The sequence below is a fragment of the Tripterygium wilfordii genome, chromosome 7 (genome assembly GCF_013401445.1).
Source record: "Tripterygium wilfordii isolate XIE 37 chromosome 7, ASM1340144v1, whole genome shotgun sequence".
NCBI lineage: Eukaryota > Viridiplantae > Streptophyta > Magnoliopsida > Celastrales > Celastraceae > Tripterygium > Tripterygium wilfordii.
Window position 1 is genome coordinate 14325421 of NC_052238.1, and position 17269 is coordinate 14342689.

At 37.3% G+C, this 17269-nt stretch overlaps 2 protein-coding genes across 3 annotated transcripts; both read right to left on the reverse strand.

Moving 5' to 3' along the window:
* Nucleotides 1-231: 231 nt before the first annotated feature.
* On the reverse strand, nt 232-9812 carry LOC120003067 (protein unc-50 homolog). Of its 2 annotated transcripts, none has more exons than XM_038851967.1 (10): nt 9495-9801; nt 6735-6802; nt 5673-5698; nt 4175-4265; nt 3621-3716; nt 1512-1580; nt 1281-1339; nt 1063-1185; nt 691-762; nt 232-611 (listed from the first exon to the last, which is right to left on the reverse strand). In XM_038851967.1, the coding sequence occupies exons 1-10, from the start codon at nt 9582-9584 to the stop codon at nt 547-549; spliced, it is 759 nt and encodes a 252-aa protein (XP_038707895.1). In that variant the 5' UTR covers nt 9585-9801; the 3' UTR covers nt 232-546. The 2 variants fall into 2 exon arrangements, 1 of the variants encoding a protein (XP_038707895.1); XR_005469251.1 differs by having other exon boundaries at nt 541-611; nt 1268-1339; nt 9495-9812.
* Nucleotides 9813-15534: 5722 nt separating this feature from the next.
* Nucleotides 15535-16747, reverse strand: LOC120001405 (transcription factor MYB73-like). The gene has a single exon (XM_038849720.1). It carries the CDS (start codon nt 16652-16654, stop codon nt 15935-15937), a length of 720 nt encoding a protein of 239 aa, XP_038705648.1. The 5' UTR covers nt 16655-16747; the 3' UTR covers nt 15535-15934.
* Between the last annotated feature and the right edge of the window lie 522 nt (nt 16748-17269).

Genomic DNA, 17269 nt, shown 5'->3' on the forward strand with positions numbered 1-17269 from the left:
GTATCTTGAAGGCCAGTCCGATATGAAAGGAATCTGTCGTGGCACGACCTGATAACCCTGTCGCAGCATTCAATCAAGCGTTGCCAGGCACATAATAGAAGGAAAGAAGCCATCGATGGAATCTACCAAATCGTGTTCCTTACTTTTCCAAGTTAGGTCTCTCCAAATTCGGGCAACAGAACAAGTAATAGTAGAAGATTAACCACAAAATCAACCCAAAAGGTTTCATATGGAATCTCACAAAAACAAAAAGCTCATGAATTGCACTCTGTTAGCTACATTGTTATAAAATATTTGCAAATTGAAACTCAGCTTTAATTTTCCAAACAAAATTGAAAATACGAGCAAAAGCATTACATTCAGTTGTTTGGTTAGACTAGTTAATTGGATCACTGAAACAATTTTCCTACCTTAAACTCTCACTTCACGGCCACGCGCAATGCTGTTTCATGTTTCCTCGTGTGTACTCCTCAAACTTCATGTAACCTATGAGTTTGGTTTCCCAACTCATTCAATGTATTCCATCCTATGTGTTAACCTAGCAAGTCATAACCTTTGACTAAAGTACATATTCATAACGTATCTGGAAGGATTGAATCCACTTAAAATCACTGCAAAACAAATGAACTCGAGTTTAAGCAACATTAAAAACAAAGCAGGACACAAACAGGAAGACATCCAGAAGCTTACAGATGGGAGAAAGGACAATGACAGCCCCAATTGGATAGAGGAAAAATGTAGTCCTTTCCAGAAACGGTAGTACTGCAGCATAAGATGCGTTACCATTAGCCATTTAATTGATAAATGCAGTAATAGACGACTTGTAAGCAAATTGAACTTTCTGTGGGAACCTCGATCAGTATACGAAGTTTTGCAAGCATCCCCAAAGAAAGGATATATGTACATGCATACGCTGTTTAGGATGTGGCACCAATCACATGACAATTTTGTAGCCGGAGAGCTGTGTGAACAGCATAATGTTCCCACGACACATTTCCACAAGCACATTTAGATCTATAATACACTGTAAAAGAAAATGTCAAATACTAAAATTTGGCTTACCATCATAGCCCAAGAAGTTGAGATAGTGGTAGTAAGAGGCCGCCACCATGAAAAGTAGATTCGATAGTAGTAAGGGTATAAAACCATGGGCTACCAAAAGAGGTGAAAGAAAGAAGTGTATAACTGCAAAAAAGGAAACCCCAATCACATTGTGCTACTGCTAACAAAAGTTTGAGTTCTAAAAGAACAAAGCCACCTAACTTAAAAAAACAAATTACCGTATAGCATGACTAACATTGGAAAGAAAGAATTGCAGTGCACATCAAATGCATAGAGCCTTCAATGGAAAGAAAACCAGTCAGCACCAAACAAATATCAGACAGTAATATATGGTACAAAAATGAAGACATGTCCATTTCAACATACAGTGAAAAACACAAGAGAATAATATGATTAGAAGTTTATCAACACATAATGGACAAAGATTATAATATAAATTCCAGACTTGCCATTCAACCCGTTGCTCAACCACATGACTATTTGGAACCTCTTCCCGTAGGTAAGCATTAGTAAGGAACCTGCACATTAATTGAGGGTTACAAGCTCTGTTTACATTATATTGTGCAACCTCAACCCAGTTCAATAAGATAATAGACCAATCAGAAAGCAGCTGAGCATCAAGAAAACAGAAAACTGTAAGTTACAATTTATCGGGAAAGGAACATGATTAGTACGACATCAATAGGGAAAGAAGTCAGAATAAGGGTTTTAAGAGGCCAAATGCACAGTAATCTGAGTTTAATGAAGCCAGTAGATGTCATACATGGAAAGGGAAACAATGGGGACAACAATAAGTTTCATTCATCCAACTCAATCCATTAATTTTGAGCAGTAACAGAACAACAAAATTTTACTCTATGATACGGTCATTGACTGGGATGCAACTTCGCTGTTAGGAAAGGTCTATGGGGGACCCAAGTTCACAGTAAATGTCATTTACAAAGAAGAAAGAATTCTGATAGGGATGCACTTTGACGATTTGACCTATGGATACAGAAACAACCAAGTATAATGTCCATCAGATAAGGGGCATAAATATAAAGATGAATCAATTAATTGGTTATGCAAAATTTATTTATAAGCTTGAATGAATGTTCACATCTACAAACTATAGCATCAAAGTAGGTGGCCAAAGAAATGAATTTGCAAGTACAGATCACAGGATCCTCAGTTCCGAGCAAACGTGCTATCTCAGCAAACCAAGGGTCAAAAGTTTATTACTTTATTTTAGAAGACAGAGGTGCAAAAGCAACAAATAAAAAAGCAAACAACAAAATGAGATGTATTTGGCAAGAACTCATTATTTTTAAGCTTAAGAGAGGAAAAATATCAACCTTACAGTGTCACAACACAACCACAGAGTACCATCAGCGATGCCACTTATCAAGCATTCTTTCATTATTTTAAAGCTTAAACCGAGAAGTCAGAGTCAAACAATAGATTGTTCTAGAAATGATTACTTTTCCAGGTTATTTGTACGAACACAAACTTAAAAAAGGAATTACTCTTCAAGTGGACTAATAATGTCCCCCTTAAGGTTCAGTTCCCAGTACTTTTCAGGTTGGCTTGTAGCAAAGAGGCTATGGTTAGTGACCTCAGTGATGGTGTTTCCTGGTCCTTATGCTTTTCTTTGGAGGCTCAAGATTGGGAGATTGACCTCTTCATGACTTTTGGAAGACTCGCTATGATCATTTGCCTAGCAGCCCTAGCCGCTTTCATGACGATGATAAGATTTATATTCTGATGCCTAATCAAAGTGTGGAGTCTCCGAGCTTGAAATGGAACTGTGTGTGGCACCCCCTTTCCAAGCTAAGGTCTCCTTCTTTTGGGAGGTGCTACGGGGCAGAATTATTATCATTGACAATCTAAAAGGAAGGGGTTTCTTCTTGGCTAGCAAATGTGTCCTTTGTAAGACCGACGAAGAAACGGTCTCTCATCTTTTGTTACATTGTTCCTGGGCAGCGAAGATATGGGGGGTATGGGGTACGGTGTGGAATCTAATGAGTGTTAATTAGGTTCCTTGTAGTAACTTGATCTCAGAAGTTGAGGTTGGCAATTCCTTGTCGCCAACAATTCCAAGGAAAAATTATTGCTTCTGATGAGGTTGGCTTTCTGTGCTTAAGCTCTAGTTGAGTGGAATTTGTTCTAAAATGTTTTATTGTTTCAATTTCTCAAAAGTGTAATTCGGGTTTGTTCTTGGGTTGCACCCTCTTCGTGCCGTTAATAAATCTTTTCTACCCAAAAAAAAGGTTTAAAACAGTACATGACATCGCCTATACATTTCCATTGTGCATCATATCATAAATAGTTTAAATTTTACATAAGGCCAGATCAGGCTGTTATGTAGTCCGCACAGCCTGCCAATCTTTGTTAAAGTCGACAGTGAATTGGGACATCAATCTCAGGGCAGATGGGCTAACTAGCGCATGACACTGCTATAACTCCAGGCAGATAAAGCATTTATATGAACGGTCAATCCATCACTCTTCCAATCAAAGTAAATATAAGCCATAATTGCAACATGAATATTACGCTCACAGGTAAAAATTGCTTCTTACCAACAACACGTCGCTATAAGTGCTCCAGTAATTAGAAAATGGAAAAGCAATACTGAAATAACCACAAATACAGCATGTGTCGCACTATGGTCATACCTGAAAGAAAGAGAAGAAGCAAGATAATACCTGATCAGTTGACAAAAATATGTTTTAAGTTCATAAATAAGGCAGTAGTAACCATTTGTTCTAAAAGGAACATTTTCTTCTAAATTTTTAGTGAATCATGAGAGATCTTATAATATGGACATGATGCTGCTTAACTCGGAATGAATTATTACATCGAAGTCGCAGCATTTATTGGTCATGCATATGCACAGTATAACAATAGCTCAAATGCAAAGTAGACAAGGACTTCAGAACTTCTTTTCAATTCCCATGGTACAACAGAAAACATAATCTCCAGAATGCAGAAGTGTGCTTATGCATATCAACACCAAACCCCGCAGTTGGGGGAGCTTACCACTGAGGTTTTTTATCTTTTTATGTAAATGTTACAATTACAATGAATCATTATATCGAAGCAGTCACCACTAGGAAGGACTTAAGAAACTTACGTAGCACAATAAGCCAAAGTTGCAACCACCAAAAGGAGGCTGCAGATCACAACAAAAGCAGGGTCATCACGTGCCCATTGATTTTTAGTTTCTGAGAGCAAAAAGACGGAGAAGAATTTTTCAGTTCCAAAAAAATATCTAAAAGAGTGCATAGATATTCAACACATAAAACTTTAAATTAGAGAAGTTCATTAAAAAAACACCTTTAAAAACTACTTGGTTTCACAGCCTGTCGATTTGGTTCAGAGGAAAGGAGGGGAAAGGTTGTAATGTGTGAGAGAGAGAGGTTCTGATTTTTTACAGCTTTGATGTAATGTTCAGCACCGTCTAGGTGGGTTAATATAAGTTTACTTTTTTCCAAAACGCATATGCATACTAGGCTGATTCCTGGGTCTCCAAACAGGGCTATTTGGTTTATTTCCCTTAATAGGTTATAACCTGTACACACGCATATAAATAGAGAGAGGGGAACACAAAAAGTGTATCGCACCCTAGGTAAGAGCTTCGCTTGAATGGGAATCCTACGTAAGAGCTTGTTACACTAGCATACAAGGTCTGCTCCTCCTTTCTTTCCTTTTTACCAACAACTAAATAATATTTAGAAAAACTCCACAGGCAATTCAAATAAATGGGAAGAATGCAATCCCTTCTAGAAATTATGTTTGCTCCCTAGTGTTTGTTTCGAGCCTTTGTATTTTAAATTTAGTATATTGTAAGATCTTGATAGTATCGGTTGAATAGCTCTTGTATGATAATTCTGGAATATTGAAATACAAATCTCAGAAATAGAAGCATCTCGAGAATTACAAGAAAAACATATAGCATTGTCTCATTTCAATAAAAACCAACAAACATCAGAAGCCTCTAGAACAACCAAGTTAGCTATCTAAATAGTGATCACGTAACAGAACCAAAGGTATGACAAGCGGCAGAACCACAAGCTAAAAGCAAGAATCAACTGAGGTAGAAGGCTTTGATGGCTGATATACCACATACTTGTGTACAACTGTAATATCAAACACAATTGTGAAGCACTGAAACAATTGCACAATTAAAAAAAAAAGTATGGGATAACGGTATGTGATTTACAAACATAAATTGTACATTCCAGAGTGGCATTTTAGACAGATTACTACATCTATGAAAAAATAAATCATATAAAAATTACGTGACCAATTGTTAAAAGGACATCTCATAACTGTGTTTACTATTACTGCATCCAAAACTTGAGTGTCAATGACGAACACAACTTCCACCATTACAACACTAAGCATCACCTGCCTCACTAGTGAAGTCAAGAATTAAAATATAATTCCAAAAGGTTTGATGCTGACTGACAAGGCAGGGAACCCAATATCCATTTTAAAAAATGCACCATTAAAAGACAAGTTGCATGAACCTGATGGTAATAAATCACAAAGAGGCAATACAACAGTAAAAATTACCAATGAAGGCCAATCAAATCAAAGTATACTTTTTCAATTGGAAATGGACTTACGTTTATGATACTTAGTATGCTGATAGCTGCATCCATAACACGTTCCACATGCAAAAGGAGGAGATAATTTAATTAGCTCACCTCCAAAAGCTATTTAAAATAAAAAATTAAATGCCAGTTAGACAATAGACTCCTAATCATAGTTGACCAAAACAATGACTGCACAAAAAAAAAATCCTTTCTTCCGAAGTGGCAGACAAAAAAACTTACCAGGCCTATTAACAAAATTGGTAATTGACTAATTGGAAAGGGTAGGTGGAGAAGGGAAGGGAGGCTCTTCAGTCACCATGTTTACACTTTTGAAAAGTGGCATCAATTTACAGTCCCATTCAACAACATCAAACCGTTAAACTCAAGAAACCAAAAGCAACATCATCTGGGATTAATCCATAAAAATTTTGGGAATTATCCTTCCAAAAATTCACAAGTCGGTAAAAGTTTTCTTGAAAGGAAAAAAATTATATATGAGAATCTATTCCAAACAAAGCTTGACATTTTATACAACTGAAGCACTAAGGTTTGAAGATAGCCAACAAAAATGTTGGCCCGGTCTCACCTCTATTACACAAAAAGTCAAGTCAAACACGTATTCTAATACAGTCACATCAGCAAAACACATCTTCCAATACAACCACATCAACAAAACACAAATTTCTATACAATTTCTCTTCCCACCTAACATGGAGGCCAACAACATTCCATTCCTTCATATTATCCACAACAAAACTACACCAAAACACCAAATACCAATACATCCACATCAGCAAAACACTTATCCCAATACAACCACATAAGCAAAACACATTTTACAATACAGCCACATCAGCAAAAGACAACATCTTTGTTGGCCTAATAACACTTTACCATTGCAAATGCCCTTAGAACAACGCAAGGCTGCATGTCTTTACTAATCTTTCCACCCTAAGTTTTATCCTTAATATACAATATGCATGCATTAAAATTAGTTTATTACTCGAGAAACAAAAATACAGCTGAGTGAGAACAATACCAATAGTTGTATTCAAGTGATGATATCTAAAATCTAAATAGGTAGCTACTTACACAACTTTTGGTGAGGAGCATAGGTGAAGCATTTGCCAAAAAGTATATTCAATATCCATTTGCTGCCACTACAATAAACCAAGAACAAATTAAACCATAAAAAATTAGTATGGGTGAACAAGAGGGAGGGGAAGGAATGAAACAATAAAGAACATTGCTAGATGATACTGTCTCATAAAGCAAGAAGTGTAGCTAGGAAACTAAGTCATTAATATAAAAAGATGTTTACACATAGTTGTAAGCCAAGGAATAAAAGATCAAAATCAACAGCAATAAAAGAGATGTGATTGTGTCTAGTTTGTACTTATCAGGGGATACGTGTGTGGGTGGGCCGGCGGGCGGGTGGGTGGGGGTGATTAAACAAGTATTTATAGTAATTTTGCAACACAAATGTAGCTAGACAGGATGCATAAAGAATTATGTTCTCTGTAAAAAAAGGGGAGAGAATGACGAAAATTAAGCAAAATAATTTAGTTTCTAGCTTTCCAAAACCACATCATAGCATACATGCAAATGGGCTGTCTATATACTAGAAGAATGACCACGAAATATTGTCAGAGAAACTTGGATTCCAGCTCCAGTATTAGTACAATTCGGTAGAAGGTTGAGGTAGAATCACCTATGAAATTTCAGATTCAACTCTTTTCCATTAAAAATCTAAGATGGGAAATAATGAAATACACAGGGTATGCACAAAATAAGCACCTAAAGTAGAAGGAGAAAGAGCTTCGTAATCTATGTACTAGAAGGATTTCCACTGAAAATGTTTATAGTGACCCATAGATTCTGGAAAAGTCATTCTCCATCATTCGGTATGGTTATGTAAGATGGCAGCGAGAAAGCCACCTTTGGTATTACAATTTTGATTCATTTGATAAGTAAGAATTCCTTTACTACTGCAGTGGGAACTCAAGTTTCCCCTGGTCTTATGTTCCAAAGCGAAAAGGTGCTCCAAAGGTGGCTTTCTTCAGCTGCAAAGGGTTCAAAATACTTGCCTTAGATAACTTGCAGAAAAGGGGCTATCATATCGTTAATCATTGTATCCTGAGCAAGGCTCATTCTGAAGCTATTGATCATCTACTTCTGCATTGCCCTTGGTCCAGCACCATAAGCACCATAAGGAGGATCTTCTGTAATTTTGTTGGCATGGTTTGGGTTCCCAATTGCACTGTTAAAGTTGAACTAATGGCTTGGAGTAATAATACAAAAAAAAGAAGAATCTACAGCTGGTTCCGATTCCTATGGGAATTGTTTGGTGATTATGGGAAGAAAGGAATAAGAGAACCTTTGACAATAAGGAATCTTCTGTAGTTTTTCTTGCTGATACTATATGTTCCACTTTAAAGCTTTTGTGGTCTAGCAGAAATCTTCTTGAGGGGAAAGAGAAACTGAGCGTTTGGTCTAATTTGGAGGTGCGAGTGCCTGGAAATTCTTCTTTCCAATCCTTTCGGCTGCCTACTTCCTGTTTTCATTCTTGCCACTAAAAATTGCGGGTGCTGTCCACAACAATAAAGCAACGCAAACATCATCTTCCCTTGCTTTATTTAAACTTCAAATTTTTTTCATCATCATTTCCTTATAACACATATCCTGTCCATATTCTTTCCTCACCTTTTCACACTGAATTTCAAACCCTCAATTTTTAACCTTCATCTGCTTCCCAGTAATTTGGAACTTGTACTGCAGCCACTTTTCCTTTAAAATCTAGGGTTTAGGCCAGATTAAAACCTAAGCCCTTCTCATTACACGAGATAGAAACCTAAGATCCATAATATCTGCAACCCTAGATCGTATAAAACTTGTAGGATAGAAAATCTAGATACATGCCACATTATTACCTACCGGAGAAAAAAGTATGGAAACCAAACATTGATCGGCTAATTCATTTAAGAAATATACATAGCATCCCTTCTTTTTTAAAGGAAAGAAATTTACCACACACCAAGATGAAAATAATGACGCGCTGGCTTACATGCATTTCAATATTAACACCATTTCCAAGGTCAAGAGAAAATGCATCAGAGAAGTTTTACAATACAGCTGCAGACAATAACTCCATAATGTATATACAATTTGTGGAAGTTCAGAAAACAAAAGCCATCAGCCACCTCCCAACCAAAAAGAAAAAAATAAAAATCCAAGTGATGTTATATAATTAATTTTGAGAGAGGGTAGGATCAAACATTGTACCTTATGCAAGTGCAAGGAGTTGCTATTCATGGATATGACATTCACACGTGTACTTAATCATAGGAAGAAATTATATCTCTAATACACAACCTCCACCACTACAGTCCTTATACCCTTCAAAATCCGACTACACCTAAACTCCCCCTTTGCCCCAATCATTAGTTCTATAAACGTCCACTAGTGCTAAAAACGTCCTACTAATGTTATTGATCAACATCTAGATCAGTTCTATGAGAGTTTCACATCTCAATATGCTAAATGCGAAAGTTCAAGTGATTCATAAGAGTTGGTTTGCTGTAGTTATTCCAAATATATGGATTTTCAAACAAATTGTGCGATTTACAATTCTTGAATCAAATTGATAGCACAAGAAAAAGTAACAATAGACAAACAACCAGACTGATTGACGATGAACAGCAGTCTATATATTAGCTGATCATGCGCACACAAGTAATTGGTGCATATTGATTGCAACTTGACAAGACGGCCATTTCGATCCAAAGACAGAGGAAAATCACGGTTCAGTTGGTGATAAGATCAGATCCGCGAAAAGAGAGATAGAAGAAGTACCTTCACAATTCGACGGAGGTACTGAGGGGACATGGAATTGGCTCGAGACGTAGAGGAAGAAGAACGCCCTTTTGATACCGTGGGCAGCATTTTTGCTTAGTCTGCCCCTTCTTCTTCGCCTAATTTCTTGATCGAAGATCTGTAGGCGTATGCTTCAGACCTCTGCTTACGGGTTTCAGATGGCGAAAAAGAGAGGAGAAAACGAGGACGACTTCTCTTGCCTTCTCTTTTTCATTACTTAATTTTCTATTTTGGGTTTTTGTGGGATTATTAGTTTCGTTATCCCTCTCATCTCCCGAGTGTCACCAATAGCTTTAGCTTTTACAATTCGAGCAAACGAAAACTCTACATAGGGGCTAGTTTGATAAATCATATTGAAAATAATGCATATCTTAATATAAATGATGGTAGTAGAAATATTAAAAATTTTATTGATAAAATTTATTAGTTAAAATAAAATAAAGATAATTAATTAATTTGTAAAATGGGAATTACATAATATAGAGGATAAAATAGGTATAAATGTGGAAATGCTTCCAAATTGGTGCATTTCAAAAAAGTCATTTTATGCTAAAAAAAGCTATCGGATTACGTGTCTGGATATGCTCATTTGGTTGGCAAAAACATTTATACTAGCATGAATGCTTGACAAAAATGTTTACTTAATACAACCATAATATTTTTATACATAATTTAAATGGTTCATAATTGAAGTGGCATGCGAACTCAACATGCCACCTAAATTAAAAAGAATAAATAAAAAAAGGTAACACAGTTTTCACTATCAAGATTCCCGCCTCTATCATTTCTCATGTCATTATCTCTTTCCTTCTCCTCTCCTTTCATTGTCTCTCTCACTCCGTCTCTCCCCTCCCCTCCCCTCATGTTCTCTTCCCTCTGTCTCTCCCCCACCCCTCTTTCTTTCTTATCTTCTCTCTGTCTCTCCCCATGGGCGGCACCGATGATATGTAGATATGGAATGGTTGCAACTTTCATAGGTTTTGGAGGTGTGGGTGGCTTGATTAAGACCCATCACGCATGGGTTGACTGGCAGTGGCGTGGGTGGCTTGCAGGTGGGATCGGCATTGGAGGTGTTATATATTTGGACCAATGATGGAGATTGGTGGGGAGGTGATAGCCGCGTGGGAGGGAGATGGATCTGAAGACTTTGATGAAATGTGGGGGTTATAACGGTGTCGGTGGTGGAGGAAGAGGAAGTAGAGTTAGGTTTCATCGTTTCGTAAATGTTACATCACTCTTTGGTTTAGGGATGGCAACGGGGCGGGGTGGGGAGGGGGCGGATCATGGTCTCCCCGCCCACCGCCCCGCACCGCACCTCCAGGTGGTGTCCCGTGCCCCGTCCCACCCCTCGTGTAGGGGCGACTTTTACGCCCCGTCCCCTTCCTGCAAATCCCCATGCTCCGCTCCGCTCCGCCCGCCCCACCCCTATTTAACATCATTAAAAATTACAAAATTAAATTGCACATCCTAGGTTTATTAAATTGCACATCCTAGGTTTCGAACCTACGACTTCTATGTGGGAGAGTAATGAATTAACCAACAAGCCAAAACTACTTTCATGTAACATTTGCCAACTAATTAAATTATATTTTTTACATACCACCTATTATATTTTTAACACAATTAAATAATTTTAGTTTACTTAATCGGTATTGATTTTACATTTTATATTATACACATCTATAATTTTAAATTGTTTAATTTTATACTTTATTTTATAAAATTTTAGGGTCTTAATTTTGGTTGTCTTTTTTGTTGTTTAATGGAAAACAATATTCTTTGATTTGAAAAGAATTTGGTTCATTGTTATTGCGTTTGTACTTGTCGACAACCTTAGTGAAGAGTTTATATTTTTTTGGTGTTATACAGCCTTGCATTCTTTATCTTCTTATATATTTGGGAGGAATTTATACAGGTTGGACAACGAATGCAAAGTTCTCTCACCAATGGCGTATTATATTGACAGTGCAATTAATTACATTCATAGTGTAATAAACCATTGCCAAGCTTACTAAGCCACCAAAACGAAGTTTAATTACAAGTGTCTATTACATTGACAGCGTAACATTTACATATAAAGTGTAATAAGCCCCTGCTGAACTAAATAAGTCAACACTGCTAAGTTTACACACCAGTGACTTATTACATTGATAGAGTAATTAAATACATTCATAATGTAATAAGTCTATGGCAAGCTTACTAAGCCACCAAAGCGAAGTTTCATCACAAGTTTCTTATTACATTGACAAAGTAACTAGTCACATTCAATGTGTAATGAGCTATTGTCAAGCTTAATTAGTAAACAATGTCAAGTTTAATCACTAGTGGCTTATTACATTGACAGTGTAATAAGCCATTGGTGATTTTAATAAGCAAATAATAATAAAATGATTTTACACAACTGTTGAGGAATAACAAAAGAAGAACAAGAGATACACATCATCAATAGCTCCCCCACAACCAAAGAGGGTAATTTCGTCATCCATCCATCACCACCTCCAAAAGAACCCCCAGTTGACCAAGAGTGGGGTCCAACCGAGCTCAACCTCCAATGATTGCTTAGTCAACCGAAATAATGTCGCAAAGTTTCAGGTACCGCTGAAAAAACTTGCTAGATCTGATCGTTTCCGACGATGGTTTATCAAAGAAGTTGGATATATTAGAGACTGAAGAAGCAGGTAGTTAGTCCTTTTCCTTGAAGGACTTGAAGCCAACAAAGCAAGTTCTAGGCATATGAATTTACAGAGACTGAAAACAGAAGAAGTTGGATATGTCAAAAGAGCAGTATATTGAAAAAGTGCTTGAAAGGTTAAAAAGGAATTAGGTTAAAATCGATATATTATGGACAAAAATCCTATGAAATCGATATATTATGGGCAAAAATTAGAGATGCTAACAGAAAATTCTAAAAATCTATGAAAGTTATATAAACATAAAAATTTCACTATTACGAGAACAATAAAATTTTTGTTTGAGTGATCATATGTACTCCGTTTGTTATAAAATTTCATTTGATGTTTAATATGATTTATCATGATTGAAAATGGACAATGCTAGAGATCCCCAAAATATCACCCCCAAAAGTCCCCCAAATCTATGTGGCATTAAAATAGCCATTGATTAAAAACACACAAGTAGGGCCCACTTCACATCCAACACTCTACATTAAATGGGGGTCACTTTTTGGGGGTCTTAAGCATTATTCATTGAAAATATACTGATGTAAAATTTTTCACTATATCTTACTTGTTTGAGTGATCATACATAATCCGTTTGTTATGAAATTTCATATGAATATTCTTACATACTTAATATGATTTATCATTATTGAAACTTAAAGAAATTCAGTGTTATGATTGAAAATCTTACCGATTTAAAGAAATTTCACTGTCTTGAGAATAGTGATATTACTTATTTGAGTGATCATTTGTACTTCGTTTATTATGAAATTTGTATGAACATTATTACGTACTTAATATGGTATATCATTAGTAAAATTAAAATTTTCAATTATAAATTTCTATGCGATTAACTAATGCGCAAAAGTATGACGCTCTCTTGTTTAAATCTGTGCTCTTTTTGATGATTTTTTCAATTCCAAAAAGATACATAGTGGTTCACGTTTTTAAAAGAGTTTTTTCTGCAAATTCTGAATACATAATTTTTTTAATCCGACATGTATTTTAAGAGAAAACGTTTTGAAGTTTGTTTAGAGAAAAAACAAACTGATGATGTTAGCATGACACCATAGAGTAAAACAAAACAAACACACGTCGTATTGGTCCAATACTTTGAATGATGTACTTATTGGCCTGTAAATTTTACATGAGAGATTTATTGATAATTACTCAATTCTAAATTCTAAATAGCAAGCTATAACTACCTTAAAGGTTATTTTTAAAGAATAAATATTATATATATTTACATTATATAGAAAAAAATGTAAACTTTTGTGGAATCCTTTCCAACGACAGCGAACTGCATTCTCAAGCTTAACATAATTTTCAACCAACTAGGGAAAGGGACCTCCCAATTAGATAATTCCATTTGAGGCAATAAAGCCTCAACATTTCTGGATAGACTTGATAGACCAAAGTAATTCACTGTATAATCAGCTAATGAGTTATTGTTTGGTCACCATGGATTAACATGTTCCTTTGCATCTAAAGAAGTTCGTAATAGAACCGGTGGGAACTATTTGCACTCCCTATTTTCCCATTCACACCCCCATTCCCCCAACCACCAAACACGCCCCTTAGTCATCTCGAGTTTTTGGTTGGTGAACTCCAGTCAGGCATCTCGGTGTCAATTCCGATCGGCCAAGAGTTGGGTCAGGTTCGTCTTTGGCCGATGAACTCGTTGGTGGTGGTGATTCGTCATTTCGTCGCCGGATTCAATCGGATCGAAGCTTTTTCTTCACTACGGCCGCAAGCTTCCAAGGACAATTCCGAAAGCTACGGGCGACGGTTTGAGGCGAGGTTGGTTGGGTTATGCTCGTGAGGGTCGAGAGAAGCTTTTCGGTACGTCAATAGCCGGAATTGGAGCTTTTTTTCTTCACTACGGCCGCGAGTTTCCAAGGGCGATTCCGGAGGCTACGGGCAACGGTTTGAGGTGAGGTTGGTTGGGTTATGCTCGTGAGGGTCGAGAGAAGCTTTTCGGTATGTCAATGGCCGGAAACGGTGGCCGGAATAAGTATGGCAGTGGTGGCCGGTGTTGGTGAGCGTGAGAGGAGAGAGAGATTTGGGGTGCGAATGGGTTTGTTAAGGGCGTGTTTGATGGTTGGGGGAAGGGGGTGTGAATGGAAAAATGGGGAGTGCAAATAGTCTCCACCAATAGAACCCCTTTCAAACCTAAGTCACGACGAAGCTTGTCAATTCCAACAGTTAACGTCGCATCTATCATTGATTCAAGAGAAGTTATAAGATTATGAAGCTTTCCTTTAAATTCATCACCGTTTCTCAATAGCAACATAAAGCTTTTCAACTTTTACTTTAAGAATGGACATACGATTTTCAAGGATGGATGATTGGTAATCCATGGCAATAGACTGTCTGTGATGTGGAATGTGCAGGTAGGGAACAATAGGTTCAATGGCAGGATCAATGATCTCTGATACCAATGGATATAATCCTTTTCAATCCTAAACCTAACAAGAAGAGGTAATGACAGTGGAAGGTAGAAGATGAAGTCTTAAAGAGGAAGACAGAGAGAGAAATACATGTGAATAAGATTCTTCATTTCATTCCTATCATAAACTGCCTAACTCAAGCAATTATACAATAGATTTTATAGTGCTAATGCACCGACTTAACAGGCTAAACTAGAGAATAGGAGATAGCTTGGTTGGTCAGGTTGTCTACCCAGTACCTTGAGGTCCAGAATTCTATTCTCACCAGGAGGGTTTGGGATTTGGCTAGTTTTCCATCCGCAGTGGTGGCCTTCATACCCCTCGGGCATGGCTTAGCGTGTGTGTGGCCTGTGGGCCTTTAAAAAAAAAAAAAGAGGCTAAACTAACAGTTGGATTAACAGAAATGTAACTAACAGACTATGACTCCCAAAATAGGTTCATATCTTATCAACTTATGATTTATGAGGCCAAAACGCTGGAAGTGATGAATCTCTTCCTCCAGGAAACCAAATTCCTTCAGTCTTTAATGCAAATATATTCTTTTATACAAAAAAAAAAAATCATATGTCAATTTTCTCAATATAAAAAGTTACTAAATTAATAGTAAACTCGGTTTAAATTGGTTTAACAAGGACATCGTGATCAGGTCAACGTGTCATAAATGATAAAACCAAAAAAATTCCTTTTTGCAAATTCCATACAAAATCCCGTTCCATCTTTTCATAAGGAAAGTCACCACGCATAGTATATTACTATATTTTGCTACTATCTTCCAATTTTATTTTATTTTAGTTCAACACTTAGAACAGAATCTCGGACACATATGCCTAACCCAATCAATGATCAATCGAGCCACCTTTCGTTAGACAACAACAATCAAATAGGTTTAAAGACAAGAAGAGATTTATATGTTTTAATTACTACAATATATTTGGAAAATTAGAAAAAAAAATTGTTTTACGCAGATAATTTCAATAAAAATTTCGCATAGAGAATTCAAAGAAAAGTAACTGATCGTCCGTTACAGAAATTCTTTCAACTTTTATATGTCCATAAGTGATGAACTAACTAACTACCTACCTTCTCTGCACTCGCTCTGTGCAGCCTCAAGATTCTTTCAGAAGAAAAAAAGAAATTTCTCTTCTCTTCTCCCTTCCTTTTCTTTTTCATTTTTGTTTCTGTTTCTTTTCACTCAGGCCTACAGCAGCCCTCAGAAAGCCTAACCAGACCCTCTCAAAACTATTTAGCCAATCAATGAATCACACTGACCCAATCGCGTTTCTCAATTCCTTCATTTTTGCATCCCCTCCATGTAACTCCTTACTTCCATCCTAATCATCTCCTGCATTATCGCTAACACATCGGCGCCAAATCCAATCCTGGGTTTTTTGGCCTCATAAAGGACGGTTTGTTTAGGAATCAATGGCTGGTCCCCGCAAAACTCAGCCCCTGGCAGAGACAGTGAGAGAACGGTGCTTGGACAGTCATCGTCCTTCACTATCTCACACGGTTGCGATTCCAATTCGACCTGTTGTAACTCAGCGTCGCTTACATCAGATCCCATAGAACTGTTCAGGCTATAACAAACACCACCAGAAGCAGAATTAGTTTTAGCGGATTTCTTCTCCGGTTCTTGTTTCTCTTCGTCGTTCGAGTTCTCCATCATCATCGAAGCGAACTTTCGCTTCAAGGTCGAGTTCCAATGGTTCTTAATAGCGTTATCTGAGCGGCCATCAAGGAGTCGAGCAATGGTGGCCCACTTGTTTCCATATTTGGCGTGTGCTTTAATAATGATCCCATCCTCTTCGGCCGTGAAAGCACGGTGCTGCACCTCCGGCGATAGTTGGTTGCACCACCGCAATCGGCACGACTTTCCAGATCGACCTGGAATTGATCTCGATATCAAGGACCAGTTACGTGGACCATGACATTGAACTAGCTTCTGCAATAGCTGGTCCTCGTCGAACCTCCATGGGCCCTTGACCCGACCCATTCCAGATTCTCGATCCATCTACACAAAATCTGATCAAAAAACATGAAAAGTATCAGAGAAAGAGAGGGGGAGACGGGTATTGAGGACGAAGGGACCTCTGTTTTTAAGAGAGAACGGAGGGTTTTTAAAAGAGAGTATTGGGGTAACTGATAGAGTCGGTTAACTAATACAGGTAGTAGGACGTAACTTGAACCGGTAACTCCCATAACCGGTTAAACGTAATATACACAGCTGGATAACTTCCACGCGCCTCCACGTAGGCTGCTTTAACCAGCTAAAATATCTTACTGAAATCTCGGAAATAATGGGAAAATCTGGAGCGTCCGTTTCATAAACAGTAAAAAAACTTTTTATTTTTTTATTTTTTACTGAACGTCAAAGATCGTTCTGGAAGAGTGAAAATATATATAGTGCGAAATTGGAGGCGGAAGGGATAAGTTTTTGACTGAGCCAGCCTGGAGAGCATTACGTGAAGAATTTGTTTTTGCCTTTTCGTTTAATAATGTATTGGGACGCAAGGGAGTGATGACGTGGAGAAAACGACAAGATCGGTCGTGGAATTAGAGAACGGATCATTACTGACAATCTGTCAGTCCAGCCTGTAAACCCCTCATACTGTTACACCGACTCCAC